We start from the raw sequence: 14,597 nt of genomic DNA on the forward strand, positions 1-14,597 counted from the left end.
GTGCCAGCGGAGTCCTGGGTTTCACTTTCACCATGCAATGAATGCTGAGGGGTGGTGGGAGGGATTCCCACCTCTCTGAACAGCACCTGGCCCACAGGCCAGCCCATGCACCTTTCTGACACCACAACATGCACCAGCAAAGCAAAGCAGGTGCTTTTCCTCCCCACAAAATGTCACTATCAAGAAACCACCCCTCCAGCCCCTCTACAGGTGTCAGCTCACCTTAGCACAGGTGTCATTTAACAAAACAAGGCATCACTTCACACCTTGATGCTACTAAAACTGTCCCTTACTCACCACATGGCACCTTTGATAAAGTGGCATTTCCCCCCAGAACATTGAAATGACCCACTCAGACAAACCAGGGCAGGATTATTGGTTGGTTTTACTCAGGTATTTAGATATCTCTTTATTGCCAGCTTCAACAGTTCAATAAATACAAAATTTTAAAAAATGTCAATAGATTTTTATTAGCATTTATAATAACTATTATTATTATTATCATTATTAATAAATAATATTCCAAACCAACTGAGATTCCCTGGAGATGTCTGACTATAGTTCAAACATGAGATGCACACAGAGTCCTTTATAATATTATATTACATTTGTCTCAAGCTTATAAAAATATATATTGACTTCTCAAGTGTGTATTTACAGTACTTAAGATGTGGCTAATGAATAGAAAAGCATCTGGGGATGAACCACCTTGATTCCCATTTGGTTTCTAGTGAGGGGAGTGTTGCAGATGCTGCTCCAGCCCATGGAGAAGGGCAAGAGCCTGGTGAAATGCCAGAGGCTGCATGGGAAGAGATCAGGGTCATTTTGAGGCATTTCCCTTGCAGCTGCAAAACAGCCTTGCTGATTAATTTAATTATACTACTTCCCCAAGGAGAGAAGCTGAGAGGATGCAAGTTAATTTTAATATCATAACAACAATCTATAGCTTAATCTACAAATTTTGTTATCTTGTGTTGGTGAGAGCTCAATTCAAAGTGTTTATTCTTGCAGAAAAACTGGGCTAGGAGGCTGCTTCCATGGGGGGCTTTCCTTTCCTTCCTTGTAGGAGAGAGCAGGAGAGCTGCTGACTCCTGTTCCTGCTGGGTCAGAGCCCACCCCAGAGCTCAGCTCCTGTGGGACCCCTCCACACAGCCACAGCTACTACAGGAGTGTCCTGGTTTGAAAAGGAAGTGAGTTTTTTGGGAGTTTGGTGGTCAAACCAACAGGTACTCAGATTTGAGGCCTGGCCAGCCCCCAGCCACTGCAGCCCAGGGAAACAGCCATGACCACAGAAAACTGAGCTGAGGTTCATCCCTTTCCAGCTGGGCAGCATCCAGAGGGACAGAAAAGCAGATTTTAGTGGCCACAAGAGGCACCCAGAGCTGGCCCTTGTCACATTCCCTTTTCTGGAGGCAGGGTCTGTTCTGGGGGACTCAAGGGAACACGGTGCTGCCTGCTCATGGCCAGGTTTGTTTTCCAAACTGAGGCACACTGCCACCTCACCACCAAGCCCTAGATGTCTCCAGATCTCCTGAAGCAGCCTGGAGCCAGCTCCTCCAGCAGCAACTTCCCAGCATGGCTCCTGCATCCCAACAGGCAGCACCAGCAGGGAGAGGGGAGACCCAGAACCAAGCTGGTTCAAGCCCCTGCCTAGAGAGCTGTAATATGCTTTCTCTAGAGATAAAATGTAAACACAGAGAGCACACAAATTGCACCTGATCCTTGGGATCAGGCATTTCACTAAATGCAGGGCTTAGGTCACTGCTATTGCTCTTCAGGCTGGGAAACAGGGGGATGGCAAGTGACCAACCTGACTGGAATGGGCCAGACTTGGAGAAATGATTTCTGTTAAAAACACTGACCAAGAAACTCTGGGGAGGGACACAAGAGGCATGGTTTGAACTGCAGAGGAGACAGGAAGGAGAGATCTTTTCCCCAGAGCATTTGCAGCCCTCTCCTGGGCAGAGAGGTCACCCTGCCAGCCCCAAGGGGTCCTGCACTCAATCCTCATTCACATCCTCATCCTCTCAGAGCAGCCAACAACAGAGTCTGACTGGAGCAGATTTCCAACCAGACTCTGAGCATCTCCTACAGCCTTCATCCCCTATGTAAATCTTTGCCTTTCAGCATTAATAATTCACTTGAGACACTTACAGATCACAATAAAACCTTACAAAACTCCATAAAGGGCTGCAAATACCCATTTAATTAACAAACCTCAAGGAAAGTTGTATTATTAAGATGCTATTTATGTCTTCTCAGGGATCAGGCTGCAGCTCTGGGAGCTGCCAGCGTGCCAGGAAGGCAGCACAGTGCTCACAAAACAAAGTGTGGATTGCATGGATGCAGCCAGCACCATTTCCTCTGTGCTTTACTGGAGAATATTTGGTTTTGTTCACCAAGTGAGGTGTCAAAACTCTGTGAAGTAGCTCGTGGAGCAGAAGGGATGCAACTGGGAAAGAGTTTCCTTCAGCACAGATGGGGAAAGTCACCTTCCAGGAGTTGGGCATTGGGTGAGAGCTGCTTTCTAAATATAAAAGCAATAAAAACTCCTTGTGGGGTTGCTGTGATCTGTCAGGCTGTATAAAAGTCCCCATGGATTCACCAGCAGGATACTAGACACAGAAGTGTTGGCTCTGGATTCAGACAGTGCAAAAAGGTCCATCCCACCCTGTGAACTCAACTACCACATGAAATGGCATCACTACAGTTTGACTCATCTTACAAACAGCCCTGGGGAGAGCCACGTCCCCCAGGCCCCGCCCTGGGGATGCTGGGCTGGCACAGGGGACAGAAGCCCTGCTCTCCCACCACGTGTTTGGCAGCACCCAGCAGTTCCCACAGCCCACCTGAGACCCCCAGGTTTCAGAGGTGGGGCTGGCTGGCCCAGCAGGTCTCTCCTCCCCGAGAAGGAGCAGGGGCTGCTCTGCCCCTCTGCACACATGGGCTCACACCTGCACGCCCCGGCCGTGCATCCGGATCACCTGGGCCCGCAGGCTCTGGATCCCACTCAGGAGGGTCTTCTGGTGCTCTGCCAGAGTGATGCCCAGGCTCAGGATGTCTCTGCAAAATGAGCCCCACATCAGCCAGCACACACAACCCTTACACACAAGCTCAGCTTGCAGCCACTCCCCCAGAACACAACCTTCTCCCCACCTTCTCCCCTTCCTTGCTGCTAGGCATGGGTTAACCATCACCGGGTTAACCATACACACTTCTCAAGTGTGTATTTACAGTACTTAAGATGTGGCTAATGAATATAAAAGGATCTGGAGATGAACTGACTTGATTCCCATTTGGGAATCACTGCACCCTTGCACACACTGCAGAGGTGAGAGGAACCAGGGCAGGGCAGCCCCAGCAGTAAAAACTGTCAGTGTTCCAAGAAACTCCTGAGCCTCAGCTGCCTGGGTAATTCCCAGCCACCACCTGCATCTGGAGACTTGACAGCTCAACAAGAGACATTGCTTATGAACAGATTACAGGATTAATCATCCACATTCTTGATGTGCATTTCACATCACCGTGACCACCGTGTGCCCCAACAATAACTGCTTCCAGGCCAGGCAGTGCCCATTCCACACATGCCCAAGTAAGAAAATGCATAAATAAAAAATCCCCAAGCTTTAGCCCCAGCCAAAGCAGCACTGACCCTGACCAGGCATTCTGGGCTAACAGGAGCCTGCAGCACACCAGTGTGGGACAGCTCTGAGCCCACCACCCTGTGCTGCAGCACCACAGGTTATCAGTAAATCACTCTGGATGTGGCTCTGCTCTCTGGCAGGGGCAGGAAACGTTGCTCTCACTGCACCCACATGCCACACACATCTTTTATGAAGAATCCTTTCCTTAGGATTTTTTCTCCTGAGAAGCTGAGAGGCATCAGGAACAAAATGTAACCAATGGTTATCTGCTGCTGTGGAATGCAACAGGTGCATCGTTGATTTGTCTCATGTGGTTGTTTTTAATCAATGGCCAATCACAGTCCAGCTGTCTCGGACTCTGTCTGAGACACAAGCTTTTGTTATCATTCTTTCCTATTCTATTCTTAGCCAGCCTTCTGATGAAATCCTTTCTTCTATTCTTTTAGTATAGTTCTAATATTATATATATCATAAAATAATAAATCAACCTTCTGAAACGTCAGATCCTCATCTCTTCCCTCATCCTCGGACCCCTGTGAACACCATCACACCCACACATGAGGTTACAGCCAGGAGAAGAGGTCACTTACTGGGCTGTCATCCTGGCCACAGACTCCAGGTAGCAGTAGCCTGCAGCAGTGAAGTTGTCCTTGTATCTGCCCATTTCTATGGCTTCCAGCCACTCCCCCACGGAGCTGAACGAGGGGAAGGCCGAGAAGGTTCTCTTGGAGAGGGGGATGGACGTGCCATGGGACCTGCCAGCAGAGAGGGTGGTGAACAGGGAGTGGGGCATGGCAGGGCAGGGGGGGACAGGCAGGTGTGGTCACCTGGGACACGTGGAGCTGGGGCACTCTGGGGGCTCCAGGCTCTGCACCAGCTTGCTCAGGGCATTGTGGATCTGTGAGAACTTGGGCCTCTGGCTGCGGTCCTTCTGCCAGCAGTTGAGCATCAGCTGGTGCAGGGGAGGCTGGCAGTTGGCAGGGGCTGGCAGGCGGAACCCATCCTCCACAGCCTTCATCACCTGCACGACACGAGGGGCTGGGGTCAGCTGCTGCCATCCAACCAGAGGCAAACCCTGGGGCAAGCCTCCCAGCCACTCCTGCAGCTGCAGCACCATGCACTGAGCAGCTGCAGGGCACTCACATCCTGGTGGGACATGTCCCAGTAGGGTCTCTCCCCGTAGGACATCACTTCCCACATGACGATCCCGAAGCTCCACACGTCGCTGGCAGGACTGAAGTGCTGATACTGGATGGCCTCAGGGGCTGACCACAGCACCAGGCTCTTCCCACGCTGCACAGGCAGAAGGGCAGGAATGATTTATCATTTACTGGTCCAGTGTTGGAACTCAGGACATCCCTCTGGGTGTCCAGAGTTGCCAGGACCCCTGCCAGGGGGCTCAGAGACCCTGGCACACAGTCCAGAACACCTGTGGGTTTGATTATGACCCATGGAGCAAATTACCAGCTTTGTATGAAGACCTGGAAGCCACAGAAGTTTAAGTAGTGTAATAATAAAATTATCACTAGGTGAAAAAGTAGATTTGGGGGTTTTTTAGAATAGGGGTTTTGAGGACAAGATGGAGGGACTTGGGTGTGTCCAGCCTTTCTTCTTCTTCTTGTTCTCCATCTTCTGCTGTGATGGTGGCACTTTTGGATTGGTTTAGAGTAGAAGCTCACTGTCTAACACAGTATTGTAAAGTTATTGTAAACATGTTATATGTAGTTTGTAGTATAAAAAGATAACACTGCCCTGGGGCAGGCAGTGTGCCTGGAACTGTCCTGCTGGATGGACCTCAGCAAGGCAGGAGAAAAATTTTTATAAATAAGATACAATAAACAGCTTTGAGACTGAGAACTGAAGAACTCTGACTCGTTCTTCAAACGTGTGGGCCAAAACAGAGACTTTTCACATATCTCAGGGCTGCAATAAACTGCAACCTTCTGAGAGCCCAGCAGGATGTGGCCAATGCTGGCAATTCCCAGGTAGGCATTCACTGTTCATCGTGCCCTGCCTGGCATCACAGCATGGACACCAAGCAAACCCATGTGCCAGGAGCACATTTAGTGCTAAGAGAAAACTTTTTCCTCAATTTGTTTAAAATGTCACTGCAACTGTATGCTACACTGGAGTGTGAGTCCTGAAATATTAATGGGAGAGGAGGATGTCCCCAGGAAGAGCTGATAGCATTTTGTACACTGATATTTAAGGAAAACCATCCCACAGCTGTACAAACACAAGTCCCTCTGCCCTGATTTGTGCAGCAGGGCTGTGGCTGGAGCAGGCATGAAGGTGCTATGAAGGTCCCTGACCAAAAACATTGGATTTCTACCTGAGAAAGAAGTCCAAGATGCAGAATCCCTGTTCATACTTGAAGAAGGAGATGGGAGCCTAGGAAAAGTGTTGACAACAGAATGTGGAAATGCAGCTCACCATGGTGGAGAAGATGGTTTCCATCTTGTCTTCCTGAGGCTGTCTGAACCCTGTGATCTTGCATGCCAGGCTGCTGCTGACGAGGACCTTGTGGGCAGCCAGGCTCTTGTGCACATAGCCCATCTCTGCCAGGTATGCCATGCCAGAGGCAATGCCCTGCAGCATGCAAATGAGCTGCGTGCCCGTCAGCTGCCCCTCGTGTTTCTGTGAAAGCAGAAGAGGAAAAACCAAAGGGCAGCCATGGGAACACGGCCAGGAGAGTCCAAGCTGGGCAGACACCCCAGTACTCACCCTGAGGAAGGAGTCCAGCAGGCCATTCCCCATGTACTCCATCACTATCATCATGGTGCTCCCTGCACAGACAGACAAACAGCACGGTGTCAGTGCTGTCATCACTCAGACTCTGCAGGGGTTACAAATCCAGGTGCCAACCCCTGCACTGCCTGGCTTTTGGAGGAGATAAGGATGTTATCTCAGCCAGGTTATAATGAGCACTAGGGCCAAGGCTTCCCTGCCATTCCCAGCTAGGAACAGATTCCAGTATCAGAAGCTCCTTTCATCAGGACTGAATCACAAAGGACAGCACAGCCCAGTGAAAGCAAAAGCAACCAGCCCAGTCAGAACTTCCTTTCCTTATAAAAACCGTAGTTTTTAGGGTTAGAATCAGCTCACATGCTCTGGTTTCTGTGGATTTACACAAATATCCATTTAACTATTGCATCCATAGCCTGGTTCTGCACACACACTCATGGGAGAGAGCTGCAGCAGTCAAAGCAGTCTCTGGATCCAAAGCCTCCATCAGAACCGACTCCTTTCCTTCACCATCCCCTTAAAGCTTCTTTGCCAGAGGGAAACCCCAGGAGCAGCCCCTGTTATGGGGGGAAGCTCCATCCCAGCACCACCAGAGCTCCTGCAGGCCTGGACTTGTCTCCATGTGCCAACTGCAGCACCCAGGCAGGCAAAAGTGTCTGTGGGGTGAAACACCACACACCCAGGCAGCCAAAAGTGTCTGTGGGGTGAAACACCACACACCCAGGCAGCCAAAAGTGTCTGTGGGGTGAAACACCACAGTGCCGCTGTTTGGTTCAGGGCCAAACAAGGCCCTGAACCAGACAAGGCCTCAGGCAGGTCCCATCTGGCTATATTGGTAAATATTCCAATGAATGTACCTCTGGTGATGACCCCCTCGAGGCGGATGACATTGGAGTGGTCAAACTGGCCCATGGTGCAGGCCTGGGCCAGGAAGGAGCGCTGCTGTTTCTCGGAGCAGCCGGCCCTCAGCGTGCGGATGGCCACCGGCAGCTCGCGCTTGCTGGGCAGCTTCAGGCACCCCCGGCACACCTCCCCAAACTCTCCTGCACGGCAGAGAAATGGGTTAAACACCAACTCCTTTCCTTCACCATCCCCTTAAAGCTTCTCTGCCAGAGGGAAACCCCAGGAGCAGCCCCTGTTATGGGGGGAAGCTCCATCCCAGCACCACCAGAGCTCCTGCAGGTCTGGACTTGTCCCCACGTGCCAACTGCAGCACCCAGGCAGGCAAAAGTGTCTGTGGGGTGAAACACCACACATCCAGCCAGCCAAAAGTGTCTGTGGGGTGAAACACCACACACCCAGCCAGCCAAAAGTGTCTGTGGGGTGAAACACCACACACCCAGGCAGGCAAAAGTGTCTGTGGGGTGAAACACCACACACCCAGCTGGCCAAAAGTGTCTGTGGGGTGAAACACCACAGTTGCCACTATTTACTTCAGCAGCAAGGGCCAGACAAGCTCAGGCACGTCCCATCCAGCTATATTGGTAAATTCCAATAGTCTTACAATTGTTGTCTGTAAAATTATTGTTGCTCCATAATCCAGAGTAGCCCCAGAAAACAAAGCTGTTTGCTCATGTTCATGAGAAGCTGACAATAATTTATACACCCCATGTAAGCTGCTGACCCTCAGGCACCTCCAGAGCCTCTCAGCTGTTCTCTCCATGCTCTGCCCCAGTGCATATTGTATTTTAGCCCATGAGAGGAGGAGCAATCACCAAGGTTATGCTCTGGACCTGGCTGGTTCTGACCCTCCTGGCTGGTTCTGCCTCCTGGTCTGCTTCCCACAGAGCTGGACACAGCAGGGCTGTGAGGGGGGGTTCCTGCAATCCTTGAGGAAGAACATCCCACTGCACAGCCATGCACTCCACAACAGGAGCTACAGAATTCCCAACATAAAAAACCAATATTGGCTTGACAGCAAAAAGCATGTAGCTATGAACCGCTTTATTGATTTGGAAATCAGGTTATTGTTAGGTCAGCAGCGAGACAAACACACTCCCAAATTCCTTAGATTTAAATGTCTTCCTTACTAGTTTCTTTCTTGATTTTTCAAACACCATTTTGCTCATGAAAGGTACATGGGGCTCCTCTGAGCTGCCCCACCCTGCAGTTCAGAGGCAACCTCATCCCCTCTTCAGTGTCCTCTCCTCTTCAACACTGTCCTTCAGCTGCAGGCAAAGCCCTCCCTCCTCCCTTCCTCCACCTCTGCTGCTGCTACAGCTGAATTTATCTTTAGGAAAACAAATGACAAAGAATGATCACGTTTCCCACATTCTGGCACACAGTAGCCATTAAGGCTCTAGGGTCCAGTCAGGGGATTTTAATTTGCTTTTAAGTTTTAGGCAGTGAAGTTGATGAAAATCAATAAATCATTAGGTTCACGTATTTATAAATAGTTTTCATGCTGCTGTCAAACTGCCCAGATGTAGATAATTGCTGATGCTTTCTGCTCTGCGTGGCTTGGCTGTGCTCAGTGCCTCAGGAAAACACCAGGAATGTGGAACAAAGCTTCAGGATAAAACCCTCACCAGCCCCACTGCCATCCTGTGCTGCAGGTGGGTACCCCCAGGAATGCCATGGCCCAGGGAAAGGGGAGCACACCAGCACAGCCACCACCCCTGGAACTTGCCTGTCCTGATAATCCTCTCAATTTTGATGCTGGCATTGTCCAGCTCCTTGGCAAAGAGGTGCACAGCCTGCATGGGGTCCTCGCAGGTGCTGGGGTCAATGTATGTCCTCCTGGTTGGTATTTTAACTGCAGGAAAGGCAGAAAGGGCAGGTGAGAGGGGCTCAGCAGAACTTCCACCCACCCATCCTGGAAACACTGTCCCAGCTCATCCATCTCCTGGTCTGTGGGCAGAACCAACGTGCCACCTTTCTATAAGCAAAGCAAAAGACTCAGTTCTAAGGTTTCTAAGATTTTTTTTTTAGGATTGAGTGAATCCAACTGCTCTGCTCCCCTGCCACAACCCCTGGGTAAAGGAGAGCAGCCCCTTTGCTCCAGAGAGGCTCCCACCCTCCAAAGCCAAGTGGAATGGTCAAGGCAGGCTCTTCTACTTCCAAGGTGCTTTGGGGAACAGAAAAGCATGTGTGCACTCCATGGGCTTGGAATCAAATAAACTCATCAGTCCCGTCATCTGAATTCCCTCTGACAACTGCTGTATGTAAAATATTGCTGCTTAATAATCCAGAGTAGCCCCAGAAAACAAGGCTGTTTGCTTGAGAAGCTGACAATAATTTACACACCCCATGGAAGCTGCAAGTGTCCCCATTTCCTCTGGCACACAGGGACCCCCACACAGCCAGAACAGACACTGGCACATGGAGCTGACACGGTCCTCAGAGAGCCTTGCTGTGCTAGCCCCTGCTCTGGGATAACACAGGGTGACAGCACTTCAAAAGTGAGGGCTCAGGGCTGCTTTGGTGCATTATTAACAATGATAAATCAGGGATAAATCAGGGACCCCCACAGTCACACTGGCTGTGACAGCTGGGTGCCACTTACAGTGGAAGTACAGCTCCTCATCCCCATCCTGGCTGGCTTTGCTGTACCCACACTGCCTGCAAAGAGAATGAAGATGCAGTGTCAGAACCCAGGACATTCCTCTGGCTGCCCTGGAGGACTCAAAACCCTGGCAGGGGGCTCAGAGACCTTGGCACAGAGCCAGAAACACCTTCAATTTTAGCCCATGGAAAAAAATCACCAACTTTGTGTGAAGATTTACAAGGCACAAGAGTTGGAATAGAATTATAGTGAATTAATCACAGGGTGAAATGTAGAATTTTGGGGATTTAGAATGGGGGTTCAGGAGTCAAGATGGAGGAATCTGGGCATGTCCTGTCCTCCTTCTTCTTCTTGTCCTCCATCTTCTGCTGTGATGGTGGCACTTTTGGATTGGTTTAGAGTAGAAGCTCACTGTCTAACATAGGTATTGGGAAGTTATTGTAAATAATGTACATGTAGTTCTTAGTATAAAAAGCTAATACCACCCCAAGGGTGGTCAGTGTGCCACAACCTGACCTTCCAGACAGACCTCAGCAGGTCAGAGAGAGAGAATGTTATAGATTACAAAAAATAAACAACCTTGAGAAGCAGAACAGAAGAATCCTGACTCCTTCTTCAGCAGCCAGGCTGGGAAAAGAGACTCTGACACATCTCGGGGTCATCCTGACCACAGAGACTCTGAGAGCACAGCAGCACCTGGGCAGTAGCTCCTCACCCCAGCTCAAACCCCCCTGGGCCACAGCTGGCCCTGCTCACCTCCTCCAGACCATCACACCAAGCACCAGGGACAGCAGCACCGTCAGCCCCACGATGGCCACCACCGCGATGATGAGGACGGGGCTCTGCTCACTGGAGGCCACTGTCACTGCAGGAGGGAAGCAGAGCCACTCATAACCAGGTTTGAGGAGAGCAGCTGCCTTGCTCACTGCTCCCATGGCCAGCCTGGGTCCTCCAGGAGAGCTGTGGGAGTTTGGCTGCTTTTCACCATCCTCACAATTCATGTTCTGGTTCTGTGACCGTGTTCACAGGGGCCCGAGGATGAGGAAAGAGATGAGGATCTGACTCCATGTTTCAGAAGGCTGATTTATTATTTTATTATATATATCATATTAAAACTATACTAAAAGAATAGAAGAAAGGATTTCATCAGAAGGCTGGCTAAGAATAGAATAGGAAAGAATGATAACAAAAGCTTGTGTCTCAGACAGAGAGTCTGAGCCAGCTGGGCTGTGATTGGCCATTAATTAGAAACAACCACATGAGCCAATCACAGATGCACCTGTTGCATTCCACAGCAGCAGATAACCATTGGTTACATTTTGTTCCTGAGGCCTCTCAGCTTCTCAGGATAAAAAATCCTAAGGAAAGGATTTTTCAGAAAACATGTCTATGACATGGTTCAGCTTTAAGAGCCCAGGCTGGTGGGATCAGTCCAACATGCTGGGCACTGCAGACAGAGCAGCCCAGCACTGCTGCACCAGCTCCTGATGCTGGGAATCAGAGCTGAGGAAGAATCCTGTTTATCAGAGGAACATATCAAAATTTATGGCCTTACAAATAGTTTTCTTTCATCACATTAATCCCTTTTCCTCCTGCTTTTGCAAACAGGGGTATTAGATAGCTACTACATTCTCTATAAAATTTTTATTGGCTTCAATTAATTCTGAAATGTCTTCTGTGTGGCAAATGAAGGCAATTTAAAGCCCTGTTAAACACAATCTGTGGGAGCTGTTCTGAGCCAGCCAGCTCAGCCTTGCTCTTCCAGCCAGCATGGGGGATTGTGCTGAAGCCCAACATCCCTCCAGCCCTCTCTTAGTGAAATAAGATGCTTTTGGACCACAGTTATGAATGGGAATTTAAAAGGAGAAGTCTCAGCAGATAACACTGTTGCTGGCTGCCCTGAGCCAGCCAAGGAGCAGGCAAGCCAAATGCCTCCTGAGCCAGGACAGCAGCAGGGAGCAGTCATGAGCTAAGCGTGGTTTTGGGCAAGCTCAGCCAAAGAGCAGAGCCTGTCCCAGCCCCTTCATGAGAAAGGAGCCAGAGAGCAGCTGCCCTCATTGACTCTTGACTGAGAAGAGACAGGACAGGCTCCCCCAGCACAGGCAGGACCAACCTCATCAACATCTAATGGGAAAATGCAAGGAGAAGCAAATTCCTGGACAGCAGTGACCTTAGACCTGGAGCAGCAGAACCAGAGGAACAAGTGCTGCTCCATGGAACAGGGGCAGCTGGAGCACAAGCTGCAAGCACAGCCTCCCCAGGGCTCAGCTCAGAGCCCTGCTGCACTTACACTCTGCCAATGTCTCCACTTCAATGCCAGGGTTGTAGTCTGGAGAGGAAGATGTTCTGATTTGGAAAATGTAGAGGGTACCAGGCTTCAGGTTATTGACTGTCACAGCCGTTGATGTGGTTTTCACAGTTGAGTAACTTTGATCTCTCTGATCCTGTGAAATAATGAGATACCTGAGATGGAGCTGGACTGACAGCTGTGACACAGAGCCAGCATGGCACAGCCCTGTCCTCAGCTCTGGGCCCCGTCAGGACAGCCTCCAAAAGAAACAATACATTCACTGCATGTCTGATCAACAGAAATTACATGGGAAGGTCACAGGAGATGGCAGATGGAGGTGGATGGTGCTGTGAGGACATGAAGGTAGAAGGTGGGGTGGTGGGGAGCAGCTGTGCCACCCCTCATGGCAACTTCCCCCTGTGCCAGGCTCAGCTGTGGCAGCAGCCAGCAGCCCTGCCCAGCCCTTCCCTGCTCCCCTGCTGCAGCTGCTGAGGACTGGAGCAAATCTGTGGGGATTGCTGAATGGCAGGTGGAGCCCTGAGGGGCACCCCAGACCCACAGTTCAGTGTCCCCACCCCACAGTCCAGCACAGGCAGTGTCCCACAGTCCCACTGTCCAGCACAGGCAGTGAAGGCAGTGTCCCAACCCCACAGTTCAGTGTCCCAGCCCCACAGTCCAGCACAGGCAGTGTCCCCACCCCAGGGTTCAGCACAGGCAGTGTCCCAACACCACAGTCTGACACAAGCAGTGTCCCAGCCCCACAGTCCAGCACAGTTCAGTGTCCCAACCCCACATTTCAGCACAGGCAGTGTCCCCACTGCACAGTTCAATGTCCCAGCCCCACAGTCCAGCACAGGCAGTGTCCCCAACCCAGGGTTCAGCACAGGCAGTGTCCCAGCCCCACAGTCTGGCACAAGCAGTGTCCCAGCCCCACATTTCAGCACAGGCAGTGTCCCCACAGCACAGTTCAGTGTCCCAGCCCCACAGTCCAGCACAGGCAATGTCCCAGCCCCACAGTTCAGTGTCCCAGCCCCACATTCCAGCACAGTTCAGTGTCCCAGCCCCACAGTCTGGCACAAGCAGTGTCCCAGCCCCACATTTCAGCACAGGCAGTGTCCCCACCCCACAGTTCAGTGTCCCAGCCCCACAGTTCAGTGTCCCAACCCCACAATTCAGCACAGGCAGTGTCCCCACCCCACAGTTCAGTGTCTCAGCCCCACAGTCTGGCATGGGCATGAGCAGCAGGCACTCACTGCACTGCTCACATCACTACCAAATGTGTTTCCATTTGATATGTTTCCCCCTTTGAATCTTCACAGTAAAAACAAAAGCTTTAAAAGCAAAGATTAGGAACTAAGTTGATATCCATGTCAGCATCAAGAGCCTCATTTCAGTGAATAACTGCTAAACTGAATTTAAATTCTCTACTCAAGGAGGAAGGCTCCTCATTTCATACCCCAAGTATCATGTTGCTGCAGCCCATTTGCACAGGAATTATTGTCTCGGGCTCCAGTATTTGCCCTCCTCCACAGATCCCTCCTCTCAAATCTATCAGATGCTGCAAATCACATTAATATGAATCAGCTTCAGGGAAGCTTGCTTCTAAATACAGAATGCTGACATGTCACCTGCACAGTGTGCCTGACACACCATCAGCTCCAGAACGAGCCTGAGCACACGCAGATAAGGTAATTTGCAGAACTGTGTCATAAACTGCATTCATTTTCATTTAGAGCCTTGTCCCTGCTCTGCCCACTGGTATTTCTCCTAAAATTCCCAACCTACTGCACCTGTCAAACAGCAGCAATTTTTAAAATCAAGAAACTGTCATAGAAATATTTCCCATGTAGAAAGGCCACCCACAGTCACAGGTTTGTGGCTCTCAGTCCTAAACCAGTGCAGACCACAAGGTCCAACCCTCTCCTGGAGAGCAGGCTGGGAATACAGAGAGCATCTCCTCCAGGATGTAGGAACCACTGTGGTGTCAGTGCCCAGCTGGAGTCACAGATGGATGGGCACACACAGCACCCCTGCTCCTGAGGGGGGCAAGGGAAGGGCACAGAGCCAGGGGGCACAAGCAGAGCCCATGGCAGTGCCCAGTATCACCAGCCAGGGGCTCTGTACAAATCACAGACAGGGTGGGACTGCTGGGGAAGGCACCTTGAGCTGTTTTATTTTCCAGCATCACTCTCATTCCATGGTGATGACAATGGGAAGATGCCAGCAGCAGACAAAGAACTCAATGTTACAACTCACTTTGAAAGTTTTTTGGCCAATCACACAAAGCAAAAGCACATTGACAGTAGTTCTATCCAACCACCATAAGCACACATCCCTTCAGTTAAAACAATGCTTGCTTATTTGGAATACCATACCTGCTTGTAAGCCTTAAAACACAATGCACAGAGCTCCA

General features: G+C 50.4%; 1 protein-coding gene across 1 annotated transcript in view; it reads right to left on the minus strand.

The window, feature by feature from the left end:
* Window positions 1–367: 367 nt before the first annotated feature.
* The window catches only part of EPHA10 (EPH receptor A10), a 32,933-nt gene continuing 18,703 nt past the window's right edge, over window positions 368–14,597 (minus strand). The window contains exons 7-17 of the mRNA XM_071453088.1: window positions 12,185–12,338; window positions 10,651–10,759; window positions 9,895–9,950; window positions 9,019–9,144; window positions 7,247–7,432; window positions 6,369–6,430; window positions 6,078–6,281; window positions 4,788–4,937; window positions 4,472–4,665; window positions 4,235–4,399; window positions 368–3,063 (exon numbers count right to left, since the gene is read on the minus strand). Of these exons, the coding sequence (XP_071309189.1) occupies window positions 2,949–3,063; window positions 4,235–4,399; window positions 4,472–4,665; window positions 4,788–4,937; window positions 6,078–6,281; window positions 6,369–6,430; window positions 7,247–7,432; window positions 9,019–9,144; window positions 9,895–9,950; window positions 10,651–10,759; window positions 12,185–12,338 (1,521 nt within the window). The 3' untranslated portion in view covers window positions 368–2,948. The remainder of the gene's footprint in view (window positions 3,064–4,234; window positions 4,400–4,471; window positions 4,666–4,787; window positions 4,938–6,077; window positions 6,282–6,368; window positions 6,431–7,246; window positions 7,433–9,018; window positions 9,145–9,894; window positions 9,951–10,650; window positions 10,760–12,184; window positions 12,339–14,597) is intronic.

Source organism: Agelaius tricolor, unplaced genomic scaffold (assembly GCF_023055355.1).
Source record: "Agelaius tricolor isolate 1412-34295 unplaced genomic scaffold, bAgeTri1.0.p SCAF_36, whole genome shotgun sequence".
In the NCBI taxonomy this organism is placed as follows: domain Eukaryota; kingdom Metazoa; phylum Chordata; class Aves; order Passeriformes; family Icteridae; genus Agelaius; species Agelaius tricolor.